We start from the raw sequence: 15,168 nt of genomic DNA, 5'->3' as shown, positions 1-15,168 counted from the left end.
AGCAATAAAACAGTCATGAAGAATTAAAATATTTCAAACCAGAAGATAATAAACAGAAAATGAAATACAAACGATTCCTAAAGTAAACGATGAAGTACTAGAATACACACGAGGTACTAAAATATAATAGAACAAAGAATACTCTCAGCTGATGATGTAATGAAGCTGCAGATTCAGCTGATAACAGAGTTTATATGATTATTATTTTATATGATTATTATTTTATATGATTATTATTTTATATGATTATTATTTTATATGATTATTATTTTATATGATTATTATATTGAGCTGCTTAATGTTTAACATCACTGCTGTGATACAGGAGACACCAACACACGAGTCACACTTTACCACTAAACAACCACTTATTAGTACTTTTCTACATTTCTACTGTTCATTAATGTTCATGTGTTGGACTGAGGGAGGAAACTATACAACACACACACACACACACACACACACACACGCACACACACACACTGAGCTGCTTCCTGTTTGTGAAACGACAGGTGGTTGCTTCACTTCTCTCGATGAACAAGATGTTGAGTCAACGGGACATTTGGGGGAAACACATCAACTTTCATCATCAACTTTCAACAACGGAAACTTTCCGTTCGTCCAGATCAGAAGTTTTACTTTTGTCTTTCACTGGCATCCATCGTGACGCTCGAACAATCTCGACAAACTTTCCTAAAACTGAAATATTGAATTCTATTTTTAGAAATTCTTCAAATACACTTTTACTCTTTGAAAACTTCTTCTGTTGTTGATACAGCGTTTGATAAAAGTCTCAGATCGCGTTTCCACTGACCTGCAACAGAACTTTCACAAGTACGAGACATGACCACATCGCACAGGAAGTAGTACTTCACATTTATTATTCTTGATTTGAGCTAAATATTTGAATCCTGACGCTCTTGAGCAAAAAGAACAGAACGAGAATAAACTTAAATAAAACAATGTCGACTTCAATAATATTTAACTAAAATAATCCTGAGAAAAAAGTTCACACAAACTTCAGATTACTCTCCGGAGCTTGTCGGACATCCTGTCGTCCGATGAGAGAGGAGTGACCAGTCAGGTCATCTTCTGAACGACGGAATAAACAACCTCATCACAGTTACCAGAGGGGGCGCTGTTGGCAGAGCGAGCGGTCGGGTTGAGAAAATTCACCTGAGTGTAGGTGAGTGAACCTGATCTGTCGTCAGCCTGGAAAAAGAAAACAGTGAGTGAGTGTGTGTGTGTGTGTGTGTGTGTGTGTGTGTGTGTGTGATTGTAATTAACAACCAGGTATCAAGCCACTGTGACGTCACCTGTTGGTTTGTGAGCTTTTTTTTTTTTTCACTTTTTGTCCATCCTCGTTTTTTGAAACCAGAAGTAACCATATTTGGAGGAACAGGGGGTGGAGCCTGACTGAGAGCTCGAGGACACACCCACCTATACATTCTACCTGCACCCATTGGACGGTACCAGCCGTCAATCACACTGTGGTCTCCACATCAGCTGTTTGAAGAAAACTACCAGAGGAGACGTTTCTACAGAAACTACCAGAGGAGACGTTTCTACAGAAACTACAAGAGGAGACGTTTCTACAGAAACTACCAGAGGAGACGTTTCTACAGAAACTACCAGAGGAGACGTTTTCTATACAAACTACCAGAGGAGACGTTTTCTACAGAAACTACCAGAGGAGACGTTTCTATAGAAACTACCAGAGGAGACGTTTCTATAGAAACTACCAGAGGAGACGTTTCTACAGAAACTACCAGAGGAGACGTTTCTACAGAAACTACAAGAGGAGACGTTTCTACAGAAACTACAAGAGGAGACGTTTCTACAGAAACTACCAGAGGAGACGTTTTCTATACAAACTACCAGAGGAGACGTTTTCTACAGAAACTACCAGAGGAGACGTTTCTATAGAAACTACCAGAGGAGACGTTTCTATAGAAACTACCAGAGGAGACGTTTCTACAGAAACTACCAGAGGAGACGTTTCTATACAAACTACCAGAGGAGACGTTTCTACAGAAACTACAAGAGGAGACGTTTCTACAGAAACTACAAGAGGAGACGTTTCTACAGAAACTACCAGAGGAGACGTTTTCTATACAAACTACCAGAGGAGACGTTTCTACAGAAACTACAAGAGGAGACGTTTCTACAGAAACTACAAGAGGAGACGTTTCTACAGAAACTACCAGAGGAGACGTTTTCTATACAAACTACCAGAGGAGACGTTTTCTACAGAAACTACCAGAGGAGACGTTTCTATAGAAACTACCAGAGGAGACGTTTCTATAGAAACTACCAGAGGAGACGTTTCTACAGAAACTACCAGAGGAGACGTTTCTATACAAACTACCAGAGGAGACGTTTCTACAGAAACTACCAGAGGAGACGTTTTCTACAGAAACTACCAGAGGAGACGTTTTCTACACAAACTACCAGAGGAGACGTTTCTACAGAAACTACCAGAGGAGACGTTTCCTACAGAAACTACCAGAGGAGACGTTTTCATGCGGTTCCTTACTTCGTGTTGAGAAGCAGCAGCAGAGACAGAGTTGTCGTCCTCACCGGCTCCGACTGGTTGTGTTGTGTTGTACGTGACGTTGGAGTAAACTGGACAGATTTCCGCAGCAGGAGGAGCTCGGCCCTCGCCTCTGATTTCCTCGTACACTGAGCCGGGCTGCAGGAGACGAAGAGCGATTCAGGTTCATTTCATCCATCGACAAAACAAAACAATTTAAATTCAAACACAAAATCTCAAATCTTGAATGAGAAGGAGCGGAAAGAAGAATAGTCGTATATAACTTTCACAAGACGTTCATCAACAAGGCAAATAATAAAAGTTAGTTATAAAAATCTCAACACAGCCCCTCACGTCATTTATTAGTTCCTAAGTTCAGTGTATTTCCTCAACAAACTGACTTTCACAGTTTTTTTTGTTTTAGATTCTTTGTTGAGATTGTTCCACAAACTGTTTCCTGTCACTGTGATGCAACGTTCCATCTGAATTGTTTTTTTTTCAAAAATCTCACTTTAAGTTACAAGGACTTTATCTTTTTGTCAAATCGTTTCCGGATGTTGGTCAAAGTTTCCTCACCTCAGGGACAGAAGCACGACGTGGCTCCACGGGAGGTTCTGAAAAACAAGTTCAAATCAAACGGGCCTGAATTAACATCTGGAGCTTCAGCAGCAGAAGCTGAGAACACAGGTTCTATCAGTCAAATCAAAACCTTTCTGTTTCCCTTCCCTCAGTATCCTGTCATCCACTGTCCACAAGAGGGACTGTCTTAATTCTTCAAATGAAAAGATATATTCAAAGATGGAGTTGGGGACGAACAGTTCCAAAGCTTAGAAAGAATCAGATTCATTAATATTCACTTCAAGTTTCAGGATGTTGCATCTACGTGATTCTCACATCTCACGTGGACACGATGGAAGACATGACCTCATTTTCTGTCTTATTTTGCATTTCTGTTTCTACTTCCTGTTGTCATTCCGTCACCTGTTCGTCCTGCAGTCGACTTCTTCGTCCTCCGTCTCCTCTGTGTTTCGACTCTTTGTACGTTTTCCTTCATCTCATTATTTCTGCACTTAAACTTTTGAATCTCAGCTTCATTGTTTGTGTGTTGAATCAGACTCTGTGTTTCAGTCACAATGATTCTCATGTTCACTGAAAACTGAAGATCCAGTTGTTGTGTACATGTGTGTACAAGTGTGTACAAGTGTGTACAAGTGTGTACATGTGTGTATATTTCCTGTTGTCTCACCTCTGGGTTTGTTAGTCCTGTTTCTGCAGAATATCAGTGCAGCCCCTGATAACAGGACAACCATGACGACCAGCGTCAGTCCCACAGGCAGCATCACGTCGTTGGTCGAGAACGACGCATCAGCCCCTGAGGTTTATACAGGACACATATTTAAATCAGTGTTTGGGCTTTAATAGGCACTGAAAGGATGTAGTTACATGTACTTGAAAAAGAAAACGTAGTTGTCGATCTATGAAGCCAGTGTGTGTTTTTACCTGTCGTCTCCACCGGCTGTGTCTCGGACGGTTTGGTTGTTTCAGGTGAAGCTGGTGAACTTGTGGATTCTGAGGGAAAAATACACAGATTCACAGAAATCCTGACGACAGATGATCCGGAGAGAAACTACAAGTCAGTTATTTACAAACTAGAAATCACTGAAACCTTATTAGGATCTGGATCAAAGTTCAATTCAGTTCATTTAAATTGAAATCTTCCCTGACCCCACGTCCCTCCGCCAGGTTTAATGGAAATCTGACGAACGATCAACCAACGTTAAGAAGCTTTGACAGCTTCAGTGGAAACTTACCATCTCTGACAATGACGTCAAAGTGTCTGTATGATTCTCCGCCCACAGAACATCTGTACCGTCCTGAGTCAGACGTGACGAGGTCTGTGATGGTCACAAACACGAATCCTTTTCTTTTGGAGCCGGTTATAAAGACGATGCTGTATCTGCCTCTGTGATGTTTGTCACCAGTGGTTTGGACGAGCATGTTCATTTTCTCTCCACCTTCTTCTCTGTAGAAGGTTTTCATTGTTCCAGGGTTAGTGAAGGCACATTCAACAGTGACGTTCTCTCCACTTCTTTTATAGAGCGGTTTCACTTCAGAGCTTCTGTCCAGATAAACTGTTGAGAAGACAAACATCTGAACTCACAGGGTCAATTTGAAAGACTGACAGCAAGTGTTTAAAACAGGTACTGCAGCCCGTATTCAGACGGGCGACACATTTCCATGTATTTGAGTTGAGGCTCACCATCAGTGACGATGATCTGTAACTTCTCCATCCTGGGAAATGTGCCGCTGCCACACTGGTACGTTCCAGAGTCAGACTTGCTCAGCTGTGTGATGGTCACTGACAGAACTTTTTGATAACCTTGATTCTGATAGTTGATGCTGTATCGGCCAATCCTCGCTGAGTTCTCTGTCGTTTCAATGAGAATATCTGCTGCTGTACATTTGTCCAGACAGAAGAACTTTCTGCTTTGAATAGACGAGAGGGAGCATTGGACGGTGATGTTTCCTCCTTCATTAGCTGAGTAGACGAGGATCTTTGCACTGCCAACAGCTGAACAGACACACAAGAGCAGTCAGTAGTTCATTATCATTAGTCTGATCGTAAATGTACGTCTGTGACTGTGGTGAAACACAGAGACTGAATGTTCCTGTTTTCTTTCACATCTTTCTTTTCTCCATCATCTTTTAATCTCCTGCAGAGTTTTTCTGTGCGAGTAAAGATTTCTTTTAAAAAGCAGCTGATTGTTTGTGGGATGTCAGAACACGCTGACAGTCCAAAGTTGACGGTGGCAGATATTTGTAGAACGGTTTCTAAACACAGTCATTGGGACAGAATGGAATTATGGAATTATTTATTTGTATTAATGCATTTTTTAAATGTCTAACTGTTGTGTTGTGTGTCCATCCGTTGGTCTTCTCCTTCTGCTGCTGTTACGTTGAACATTTTGATTTTTTTTTTTCTTTCAGTATTTTCAATAAAAAGAGGAAAAGGTTCAAAAGCATAAGTTCAGTAAAGTTCAGAATGATTCATAGAGTTAAAAACATGAGTAAAGAGAGTAAAGAGTTACCTGTGGAGCTGAAGAACAAGAAGAAGGAGAAGAAGAAGAAGAAGGAGAAGAAGGAGAAGAAGGAGAAGAAGGAGAAGAAGAGTTGCTTGTGATTGAGTAGTGATTCCTGCAGACTCCTGAAGGGGGAGCTCTGGGCCATTAAACAGACCACAGAAGAAGACTCGTCGCATCACATGTGTCAGGTGTGTAGTTCTGCTGAACCTTTGAAAATGTGGTTTTATCTGTGTTGTGTTAACTTTCACTGAACATTGTGACGTGTGAAGCAGTGTGTTACTTTGCATATAGAACACGTGATGTTAGCACGATGACTTTAGCACGATGACTTTAGCACGATGACTTTAGCACGATGACTTTAGCACACTGACTTTAGCACGATGACTTTAGCACGATGACTTTAGCACGATGACTTTAGCACGATGACTTTAGCACACTGACTTTAGCACGATGACTTTAGCACACTGACTTTAGCACGATGACTTTAGCACGATGACTTTAGCACGATGACTTTAGCACACTGACTTTAGCACGATGACTTTAGCACGATGACTTTAGCACGATGACTTTAGCACGATGACTTTAGCACGATGACTTTAGCACACTGAATTTAGCACGATGACTTTAGCACGATGACTTTAGCACGATGACTCTAACATGACTGCTCCACGTGTTGTGTGTATTTCTGATGTGTTTAGCTCAATAAGAGACAAACTGCAGTTGTTGTGTTGTTTCTGTGTTTGTGTTAATCATGACGATGTGTTCACGGTCCATGTTCAGAACCAGCTGATATGGACACAGATCTCTTACACTATATTCTGGTTTTCTTGTTTTCTGGTCGTCCTCTGACTTGAGGGAGTTTCTTAAAATCTGAAACAAACTTTTTGGCTGAAGAACGATCTGATTCGATTCTGGGGGTCAAAGGTCACAGTGACCTCACACATTCGATCTGACACCTTCAGGAAATGTCTTCAGCGTTTGACCAGTTGTCTCGTGGACTCAGAGTCCACTTCCTGTTAGTTTGTCTCTTTAATGACATTCATATAGAAAATGTACTTTATTGCGTAAACTCTTTTTACTGAAGGAACCTTGAGGCTACTTTTAAAATTCTGATCTGCTTCTCTTTAACCTTCTCTCAGGAGAAATATGGAGCAGATGAGATAAGAGAATGATTCTGACCCTCGACTCCTCAGAGTTTAGAGGTTGAGACACGTTAAATCTCGTGTTTAAGATAATCAGCTTTTCTTTTTAGATCAAATTTTTATCCTAAGAATCGTTTTATTTTAATTATTTGAGACAAATGCAGATTATAGTGGGGGGAGATATTTTAAGATCTGAAATCAGGCTGTTTCTCAATAAATATGAAATAGTCTGAACATCATTGATCAGAGGGAGAAGAGAGTTTGATGAATGACGAAGATACTCACAGAGGAAGAAGCTGCAGATCAAAGTGTACCTGACGTTCATGTCGAGGCTCTGATGGTTGAAGCTGCTTCTGCTTTTTGTTCACTGACCGATCAGAAACTTCTCACTTCTCTAAATGACGGAGTCCCTCCCCTCTGTGTGATGTCAGAGGAAGTGTGTGAACATAAACAGGTTCAGATAAAAAAAGTTAGTTACTAATTGAATAAATTAGAAAACTAACGACTTAAATGCATTTTACTTTCATTTAGGATAAAAACAAAACTGGACCAGGAAGCTGTTTAAAATCCCTGCAGCAGGTCTGAGGTGCTGCAGCAGAGAACCAGCAGGGGGCGTAATGTGTCCGCTTCACTGGTGTCGACCTGGAAATCAGACAGGAGAGGCCGAGTTCTAACGTTGCATGTTGGTTCCTGCAGTTAATCCACTTGAAGTCATCTGATTGTCGTTTCGCCTTTTTATTTTGGGTGGCCTGTGATTGCGGCACCTTCTGACTCGTCCTGCAGGTGGTGCCACGTCTCAAACCGCTTGTTGTCTGAGACTAAACGAGAATCAGAATGATTTCACTGGGATGCCACTCCTCTCTCTGTTCAGAGGTGTTTTCAATCTGTTTGTCCGAACGGTTAATTAATCTAAACGAGATGTGTTCATCTCTGCCTCCAACTCACGAGATGTAGAACGGTGTTGGTGTTGGTTGTGTGTTCTCTGGACCTGGACTGGTTCCTCCGTCATCGCAGCAGCAGAGTCGTCTCCGCCTGTCAGCTGTGATGGATTGGTCCTGTCCCCGTTAGGAGCTGCTCTGATGTTATTCCAGTTTATCCCTCTATGGTTGTATTCATCCTTTCTTCCACCTCTCTCTCACCCTCCTCCCCTTCTCTGCCTTGCTGTTTTTTAATCATCCCTCATTACTTCTCCTTTTTCAGTTTGACTTCTCTAATCTTCACTCTCTCATCTTTCATCTGTGCAGCATCATACTTCCTGTCCAACCTGATGTTTTATATTTACTGTGCTGTGCCATGAAGTAGAATATTCATTTCTATACCTCCATCCTGCTCTCCCTCCTCCTCCTCCTCCCTTCCCAGCAGATCTCTAAAGCCCCTCAGCTCTCCATCTTTCACTAAACTCTGTGTTCAACCTACAACTCAACCTCTCTCCCTCTTGTTCGCTCAGTGTTGGAGGATTTGAATCAGTGCTGTTCCAAGTCTGCAGTCCCGCTGGCTTCCTCTAGAGGTCGCTGTGTTCACTGGAACCACAATATACCTGTGTCCAAGTTCGGGGGCCGCCTGCTTTGGAGGACGTGTCCCTCTAAGACTACGTCCTTCTCTGGAGTGGAACAGGTCGTTGTAGCCATTATTCCGTCAGCAGGATCATCTCCTTCTCGTTTCTTGAAATAAGTTCCTGTGACTTCACGGAGCTGAGAACTCATGGTGTTGGCTCCGTATGGTTTAACACAAGAACTAAGTTACTTTCAAAGAAAACAGATAAAAGTCAACACTCTTCATATTTTTAACTTTTCCATCCGATGGTTGGAATGAAAGAAAAAACAAAGAGAGCAGGGAACATTTTACTCGACGCATATTAATTCATTTCTTTTAATGAACTCTTATTTTTAGCACTTTCACACCTTTCACTACTAGAACATGTCTGCACAAGGCTCTGTACTACAGGACTTTAGATTCAAGAGTTAGCTCAGTACTTAATTCATGCATTATAATATCTCCTGCCATCTTCCACCACCCTGCTGCCAACGATAAACCTCATGAGCAACACACTCTAATGGACACAATATCAATATATGTAACGTGTCACAGTAAGGTAAAAAACAAACAGTCAGATAACAATCATATCGGTCCCCTGGAGTCTTCAGAAGGCATTGTGGGAAAATGATGCACCTTTAAATTGAAAGGCATGAGATGAACTGCACAGATCGATGAGATCTGACCGTCGGGTATAAAAGGAGGAGTTTTCCATCGAGGTGTTGACGCTGAAGCTCGGCCTCCGGCTGCGTCAATAATACTCTGCTTCTATTTTGAATATGTGTCGTCACCAGATGTTTCTGTACAAAGTGAAGAGGAGGAAATCAAATGAAGCTTAATATGAAAACAAAGTGTGTGAGACGTTTGAAGGTTGTTGTATCTACGAGTTGCGTTCAGCTTTTCTTAGACTCTGTGTTACATCACACTGCAGATCATGTGACACTGACTGAACCTGAGCTCCGTCCACAGGAGGTCTGGATGGATTTTAGGTTTGTTTTCCCTCTGTTCAGTTTGAGAGCTGGACTTAGTGATCAGATTTTTATAAAGCTTTAAAGCCGCTGCTTGTGCTTCGAGCTGTGCTTGTGCTCAGACTGTGCGCTTGCACTCAGATATTTCCTTGATGAACAGAATGTGTGTTCCAGCTTCAGCTCTTCTCCTTGTGCTCATGCTGCTTCTGTGCTCGCTTGAATTTTTTGTGCAACAACTCAAAAAACCCAACATGATACCAGGAGTAGTGTTTACAAAAGTAACTGCTCCACCCTTATTGTGGCTGCGTTAGCTTTACTTCCTTTTACTCGGAGGGTGATGGTGCCTGAACCGAGTTAAAGCAACGAGGTCTGAGGAGGAAGTCCCAAGTGAGGTCATGTGTCAGGAGCCTCTCCCCTTTTTATAATTAAATTAAGACAAAGATGTTTTCATGAGTCACAACAAAGCTCTCTTTAAAAACGTCTTATTTTGAAAAGACAACCTGTCGTCTTCAGGTGAAAGATAAGGATCCTTTAATTTCATATATTCTCTCTTCTACCTCCACGATAGACAAATGTATAAAGTTACTTTCAGACTCAAGGCCAGCTTTTCAGAAGCACTTCTTTCTGCCTCCTCATTTCTGTGACTCCTTCATGTCTCCCTCCCTCTGGTTCAGTTCACTGGACAGTTTGAACCAGTAAAAGTTTTCAAATCTGAAGCTTCGATCCTTTAGGTCCAAGTTTGTATTTTCACTTTCATCCCTCTGTTCTCGTCTCCGCCCTCATTTCACACCGTGGTCACAGAAAGCAGAGGGTTGTATATTTTCTTTCCGTCCGGCGACCTCGAGCCGTGAGCCAGCAGCTCCTGGATGGTGATCCAGTTGTCGAGGATTCTCCGGTTCCTCTTCTTGGTGATCTTCTTGTGGCTCAGTGACAGGATGTTGTTGCTGGGGGAGTCCTGTCGGGAGGAGCAGTGCTCTAAAGTCGGGTCCCTGCAAATGAAATAATAAAAAATAGGCTTTATGTTATCTGTCAGGACTTTGCTTTCCAAGTAAAAAGAAATTATACTATTGAAATAACATTTAACTACGCAGACATAAAATATATACGATTACATTTCATTAAAATAAATCTTTCCTACACATTGTTTAAAAAACCTGATTTATGTTTCAGGCCTTTAAGACGTCGACTCAGGTTAATGTGATCACGATGATGAATGTGAGTCAGCGTGGAACCTGAAACTAAGAATTCTTCTTTGTTTCAGCTGTTTTCAGAGAATTTGGATTCACGATGAGTTTGTCTCCAGGATGGTAACGTCTCATCATCATCATCATCATCATCATCATCATCAGCAGGAGGAGGAGGTAAGAGGATTTCACAGTTGACACTCATCTTAATCTCATGCTGCTGAACACTCGTGACAAACCTCAAGGAAAACTCATTTAAAATGCAAATTAAATTCTTATACACCGTGAATCTCTTCTCCATCCATCTCAAATATTTCACTCTGTATGTTCTTAGTTTATAGACGTAGGTCGCTGTTAATAATCCGAACTTCATGGAGAAATTCATCTGGATTCAGTCGTTACCCTGAGTCCTCGTACGTACCTGTCTCCTCGGAGGTAGTCCAGGCGGCTCTGCATCATGAACTCTCGTCTCCGTCGGTACTCTCGGGCTCTGAGCAGCTGCTGCTTCCTCTCCTCTTTGCTCCAGTAGCGGCCCTGTTTCGAGAAATCGAGAGAATCAAGCTCATCTGATTTAACAAACAAGTGAGTTAAACACTGAACAAAGTTCAAGCAGAGACTGTGCAACGTTTGAAATATTTTGTTCTTGATTCTCAGGTGAACTTGAAGAAATTCTCACAGCAACTTCACCCTCTTAGAAAAGACAGAATTTAGAAGTTGTCTAAAAATCTGTTGAGTGTTTTAACTTTTAATTTCTGTCTAGTAGATCTAAGAACTTGAGCTGCAGATCTGAGAACAGATTTCCCAGAGTTGTGTCATGTGAACAAACCCTGAAAACCTTTGAGAGTTTCCTGGGCGCTCCCATCGTCTCTTCAGGCAGTTTGAGCCTTAAAGTGTTTTCACTCCACAAAGTGACATCGTTAAACTTCTGCTGGTTGACAGATGGAAAGATTTCTGTGATCACTGTTTGGACTCTACCTGTTTCATCTCGCTGGCAGCGTCGTCGTCAGTCGTCATGCCGCTGCGCTCCTCCCTGATCTTCATGGCTCTGGCCTTCAGCAGACGGTCCCTGACCGGCCGCTTGGCCACGTAGCGGGTCCCATCGCTGCGGATCTTTACCTGCAGACAGGACAAATCTTGTCTTAATGAAGTCACACTAAAGGCAGGCAGACGTAGAGACGTTATGTGTCCTTCACCTCGATGGAGTCGGGATTTAACCTCAGCACCCACGCTGATCCTGGATCATTGAGTTGCAACCTACATTTCCTTACACTCGACATTGTATAAAACTCATAAAACCTTCTCCTTCTTTGGTTCGGCCATGTTTACCATTGTTTGAATTAGCTGCTGATATGATGATGTTTGTTTTGGACGCTGTTGTCAGGGCGACGGGAGGATGTTGTTTAATCCCGTACAAACCTGCTGGTGATCTCAGATCGGCAGATGTTTGTGAAGCACTTTGTTGATTTGTTTTTGGAAAGCTCTACTTAAGTAAAGTTTTATTATTATTTTTATTATTGGCGCATGGGTCCTTCAAAATAAAAGTTGGACCTTCTCCCAACTCACTCATCTTAAAAATGTGTCACGACCACCTGAGAACCTGAGACCACCTTTAAGAGCCTCCGTGCTGACTCCATTATCAGTCTCACGCTCTTTACCTTCCACTCCATGCGTTGCCGTGAGGCCGTTGGTGACGACTGCGTCAGCCCAAGTGGTAAGACCAGTCCTAACCGCGAGGCGCCAGCGTGGCGGTCCTCCAGACCACAGGGGGCGCTGTTCACACTCCTCGGACTGGCCGGGCCGCTGCTCCCTGTGCCCACCCCCCTCTCCTCACCCTCGGCCCTCGCTCGGTCTCTGACTCGGTCCAGGGGGTCCACCAGGCCCTCGGAGGGCAGCGTCATACAGCTCTGGTAGCGCTCCGGTGGTTTGTTGTGGCCGTGGTGGCGCCGGGAGAAATAGGGACTGGACTCTGCACTTCCACCTCCAGACCTGTTGGCGGCTCCATCTGCAATGTTACCGAATATAGTACAAAGTTTTAAAAAACTGTAAATATTACATGAGGGTCAACTTTTGGATTCAAGCGTTTTCTTCTTCATGACTTGTTGTCGGCACACTGCTGTTATTTGTTGGTGAATTAGCGCCACCCGCTGTTGATCAGTGGAAAACCGCAAAACTGCTAATGTCAAACGTTAACACGTACCTGCTATGTAGCTCCGCCCTCTTTCGACCACACCCCTTCTTGAAGACGACGCCCCCTCCCTGGTCAGAGACCTGATGATGGAAACAGAAACACGTGGGGCGATATTTAAACGTAACTCAGATCCACACCTGCAATTTCACAAAGCTGAACATAATGACGTGTTAGCATCAGCGAAATAAACATGAGGACCTGAACTTGGAGGGTGTGGAGGGGGTGGAGCTTGAGCCATTTGCCCCGTTGCCATTGGCTGTTTCGCATTTCCTGTAGGTGCTTGGGGAGAAGGAGCAGCTGAGGTTTGAGTGGCGTCTCTCTCGGTCCCGCCTGTGACGCCGCGGGGTCAGAGGGGAGTTCAAAGGGGGGAGGTGACTGAGGGGGAGGAAAGGAGGCGGAGACATCAGTCGCCGCCCCGCTTCATCTTCCTCTTCCTGCAGAGGCGGGATCTGCTCCGTGCTGACCAATGGCGTGCTCCGGCAGCTCTCACCTCCGGTGTTGTAGGCGCTGGTGCTGTCTTTGTCGTCCGATCGCTCGCGCTCCGGGAGCTCGTTGATGGACGACAACTCGTGATGATGAGGGTCGTCGTTGTCATCGTTATCCACGTTAACCACGTCTACGAGAAAAAAAGTTTGCATCGTCACATTCAAACCTGCACAGTGACGATCAGGAGTTAATCTGAATTAAAAAAACAAGCTCCAATAAAATGTTAATTCTAAAATAAACAGATTCATGTCACGCTCCCTCTTCACTTGTTGTCATGGTTACCTGCTTCTGAGGCGCCCGGTCGCACCGTCTCCTCCTCCATCATCCAGGCTTTCAGGCATCTCTCTCTCAGCTGCTGCATCTTCTGTGCCCGGAGAATATTACGGCATTTAAACTCCAGGTGGCGCAACTCCTCATCGATGAGCGCCATCTCGTGCTCACTCAGGGTCTCGTTGCAGTTCACGTCCACCACCGGGCAGGAAGCGGCGTCCTCTCCTTCCTGTTCTGCCTCCTCTTGTACTCCTCTGCCTTCTGCCTGCACATCCTCACGATCGGTTTTCACCATCTGTTTGTGGTGTTTTTTATGTCGTCTCTCGTATTCACATTTTATCTCCAGCAGCTCCTTGTATCGCTGGCACTCCTCCTCCGTCAGGCCCGGCATCATCATCATCATGGTCAGAGGCGGCTGGTGGTGATGGTGGTGGTGGTGCTGCAGGTCAGAGGTCAGTTAGAAGCCAGAAACCAACAACAGGCCCGAGCAGTGTTTCATTGATCCTGTCACAGTATTTTAATTTGTGCCTTCCACGGGCGGATTTTCCTCATTAGGGGCCCCGGGGCAAGAATCTGTTCTGGGCCCCGGATGACCTCCACGATACCTGACGCTTTAAAATGAACTCTAAAGATGAAATCATTGGTTAATTGACAGAAAATGACTGAATAGTTTTAATAGTGTTAATAAAAACTGAGGGAGATCCACCATGTTAGTTTAACATTTTAATGGATCATCAGGTCATGTCTTCATAAAGTTTTAGGGAAATCTGTTGATCGTGTAATAAACTGACGCTGAGGAAACAGGAGCTCGGAGTTAACACATGTGGATCTTTGTGTATCATTTCTTGACAGATAAATAATTATATATATATAAATAAATATATAAATAAAATATATAAAATGTCTGATTGGTTGATCAGTAAATATTTGACCTTGTGGTGGGGGGGGTGGTGGTGGTGTGGGCTGCAGGCGGCTGCTCCTGGTCCTCCTCCAGCCGTCCACTCGAGGCCGGGGAGAGAGTCTGAGCTGAGCTGCAGGTCTCGCAGGTGGAGGAAAGGAGGGGTGGTGTCTCCTCGTCCGGGGCTGGGCGTCGGCCTGGGGCTCGGCCCGAGGCCGGGGCTGAGTCTGGGACTGGGCCTGGGGAGCGGAGGAGACAGGTGATCTGTTAGCGGCCACGTTGTCGGATGTCAGGCTTCAGGGCCGACGCTAAGTCTGTGTCCTACCTGGGGCTGGGTCTGAACTTCCTGATGCTCCCCGGCGTGTTGGTGGTGTTGGTGTTACAGGCGCTGGTCTGCTCCCCCAGCAGGTCCTGCTCCGACAGCTCCTCGTAGCGGGTGCTGTCGTCGGTCCGGCCCACGCCGCTGTCCAGCTCCTGGCTGTTGGACAGCAGCGGAGCCAGGTTGAGCAGAGGAGGGAGAGGGACTGGTGGGTCTCTGTCCTCCTGCTCTCCTCTCTCTCCGTCCTCTTCATCCTCCTCCTCCTCCACTTCCACGTCACCTGCTGCACCATCTCCACCTCCTCCAGGGCAGGGCAGGCCTCCTCCTCCTCCTCCTCCTCCTCCTCTGCGGAGGCGATAGTAGCCTGAAAGATGAGGCGAGTTGAGGGAGCAGGAGGAAGCTCGAGGGTTTGTGTGGAAGACTCCTCCCTCCAGCGTCAGCTCCATGTCCTCCTCTGGGTCGACGGGGTTTTCATTCTGAGACGAGATCAGAGTTGAAACTTTTATTACTTCTGCTGTTTGTGTCACCGTGACAACTCTGAAGTTCTAGAGCTGCTGAGGAGGA

At 44.4% G+C, this 15,168-nt stretch overlaps 2 protein-coding genes and 1 long non-coding RNA gene across 6 annotated transcripts in view; 1 reads left to right on the top strand and 2 right to left on the bottom strand.

The window, feature by feature from the left end:
• Window positions 1-855: 855 nt before the first annotated feature.
• LOC109644351 (polymeric immunoglobulin receptor-like) lies at window positions 856-7,920 on the bottom strand. 3 transcript variants are annotated; one of them, XM_020109706.2, is made up of 9 exons: window positions 7,309-7,916; window positions 7,044-7,175; window positions 4,794-5,105; window positions 4,345-4,665; window positions 4,034-4,102; window positions 3,780-3,905; window positions 3,110-3,147; window positions 2,537-2,692; window positions 856-1,212 (listed from the first exon to the last, which is right to left on the bottom strand). In XM_020109706.2, exons 2-9 carry the CDS (start codon window positions 7,081-7,083, stop codon window positions 1,081-1,083), a joined length of 1,194 nt encoding a protein of 397 aa, XP_019965265.1. In that variant the 5' UTR covers window positions 7,084-7,175; window positions 7,309-7,916; the 3' UTR covers window positions 856-1,080. The 3 variants fall into 3 exon arrangements, with proteins under 3 accessions (XP_019965265.1, XP_069383732.1, XP_069383733.1); XM_069527631.1 differs by having other exon boundaries at window positions 7,044-7,570; window positions 7,704-7,916; XM_069527632.1 differs by lacking the exons at window positions 856-1,212; window positions 3,110-3,147 and having other exon boundaries at window positions 2,554-2,692; window positions 7,044-7,920.
• On the top strand, window positions 5,117-11,751 carry LOC138410630 (uncharacterized). The gene is made up of 2 exons (XR_011243330.1): window positions 5,117-5,804; window positions 10,521-11,751. It is a non-coding gene; the product is annotated as an uncharacterized lncRNA (long non-coding RNA).
• LOC109647328 (PDZ domain-containing protein 4-like) overlaps window positions 8,572-15,168 on the bottom strand; it is a 31,848-nt gene continuing 25,251 nt past the window's right edge. Inside the window, exons 10-18 of one of the 2 annotated variants that reach the window (XM_069527630.1) lie at window positions 14,611-15,080; window positions 14,320-14,524; window positions 13,400-13,826; window positions 12,830-13,247; window positions 12,641-12,711; window positions 12,099-12,445; window positions 11,419-11,559; window positions 10,865-10,977; window positions 8,572-10,248 (exon numbers count right to left, since the gene is read on the bottom strand). In XM_069527630.1, the coding sequence (XP_069383731.1) occupies window positions 10,044-10,248; window positions 10,865-10,977; window positions 11,419-11,559; window positions 12,099-12,445; window positions 12,641-12,711; window positions 12,830-13,247; window positions 13,400-13,826; window positions 14,320-14,524; window positions 14,611-15,080 (2,397 nt within the window). In that variant the 3' untranslated portion in view covers window positions 8,572-10,043. The remainder of the gene's footprint in view (window positions 10,249-10,864; window positions 10,978-11,418; window positions 11,560-12,098; window positions 12,446-12,640; window positions 12,712-12,829; window positions 13,248-13,399; window positions 13,827-14,319; window positions 14,525-14,610; window positions 15,081-15,168) is intronic. The other variant, XM_069527629.1, reaches the window with a different exon arrangement.

The sequence above is a fragment of the Paralichthys olivaceus genome, chromosome 6 (genome assembly GCF_024713975.1).
Source record: "Paralichthys olivaceus isolate ysfri-2021 chromosome 6, ASM2471397v2, whole genome shotgun sequence".
In the NCBI taxonomy this organism is placed as follows: domain Eukaryota; kingdom Metazoa; phylum Chordata; class Actinopteri; order Pleuronectiformes; family Paralichthyidae; genus Paralichthys; species Paralichthys olivaceus.
Note: the sequence above shows the minus strand (reverse complement) of the source record. Positions and strands in the feature narration are given on the sequence as shown.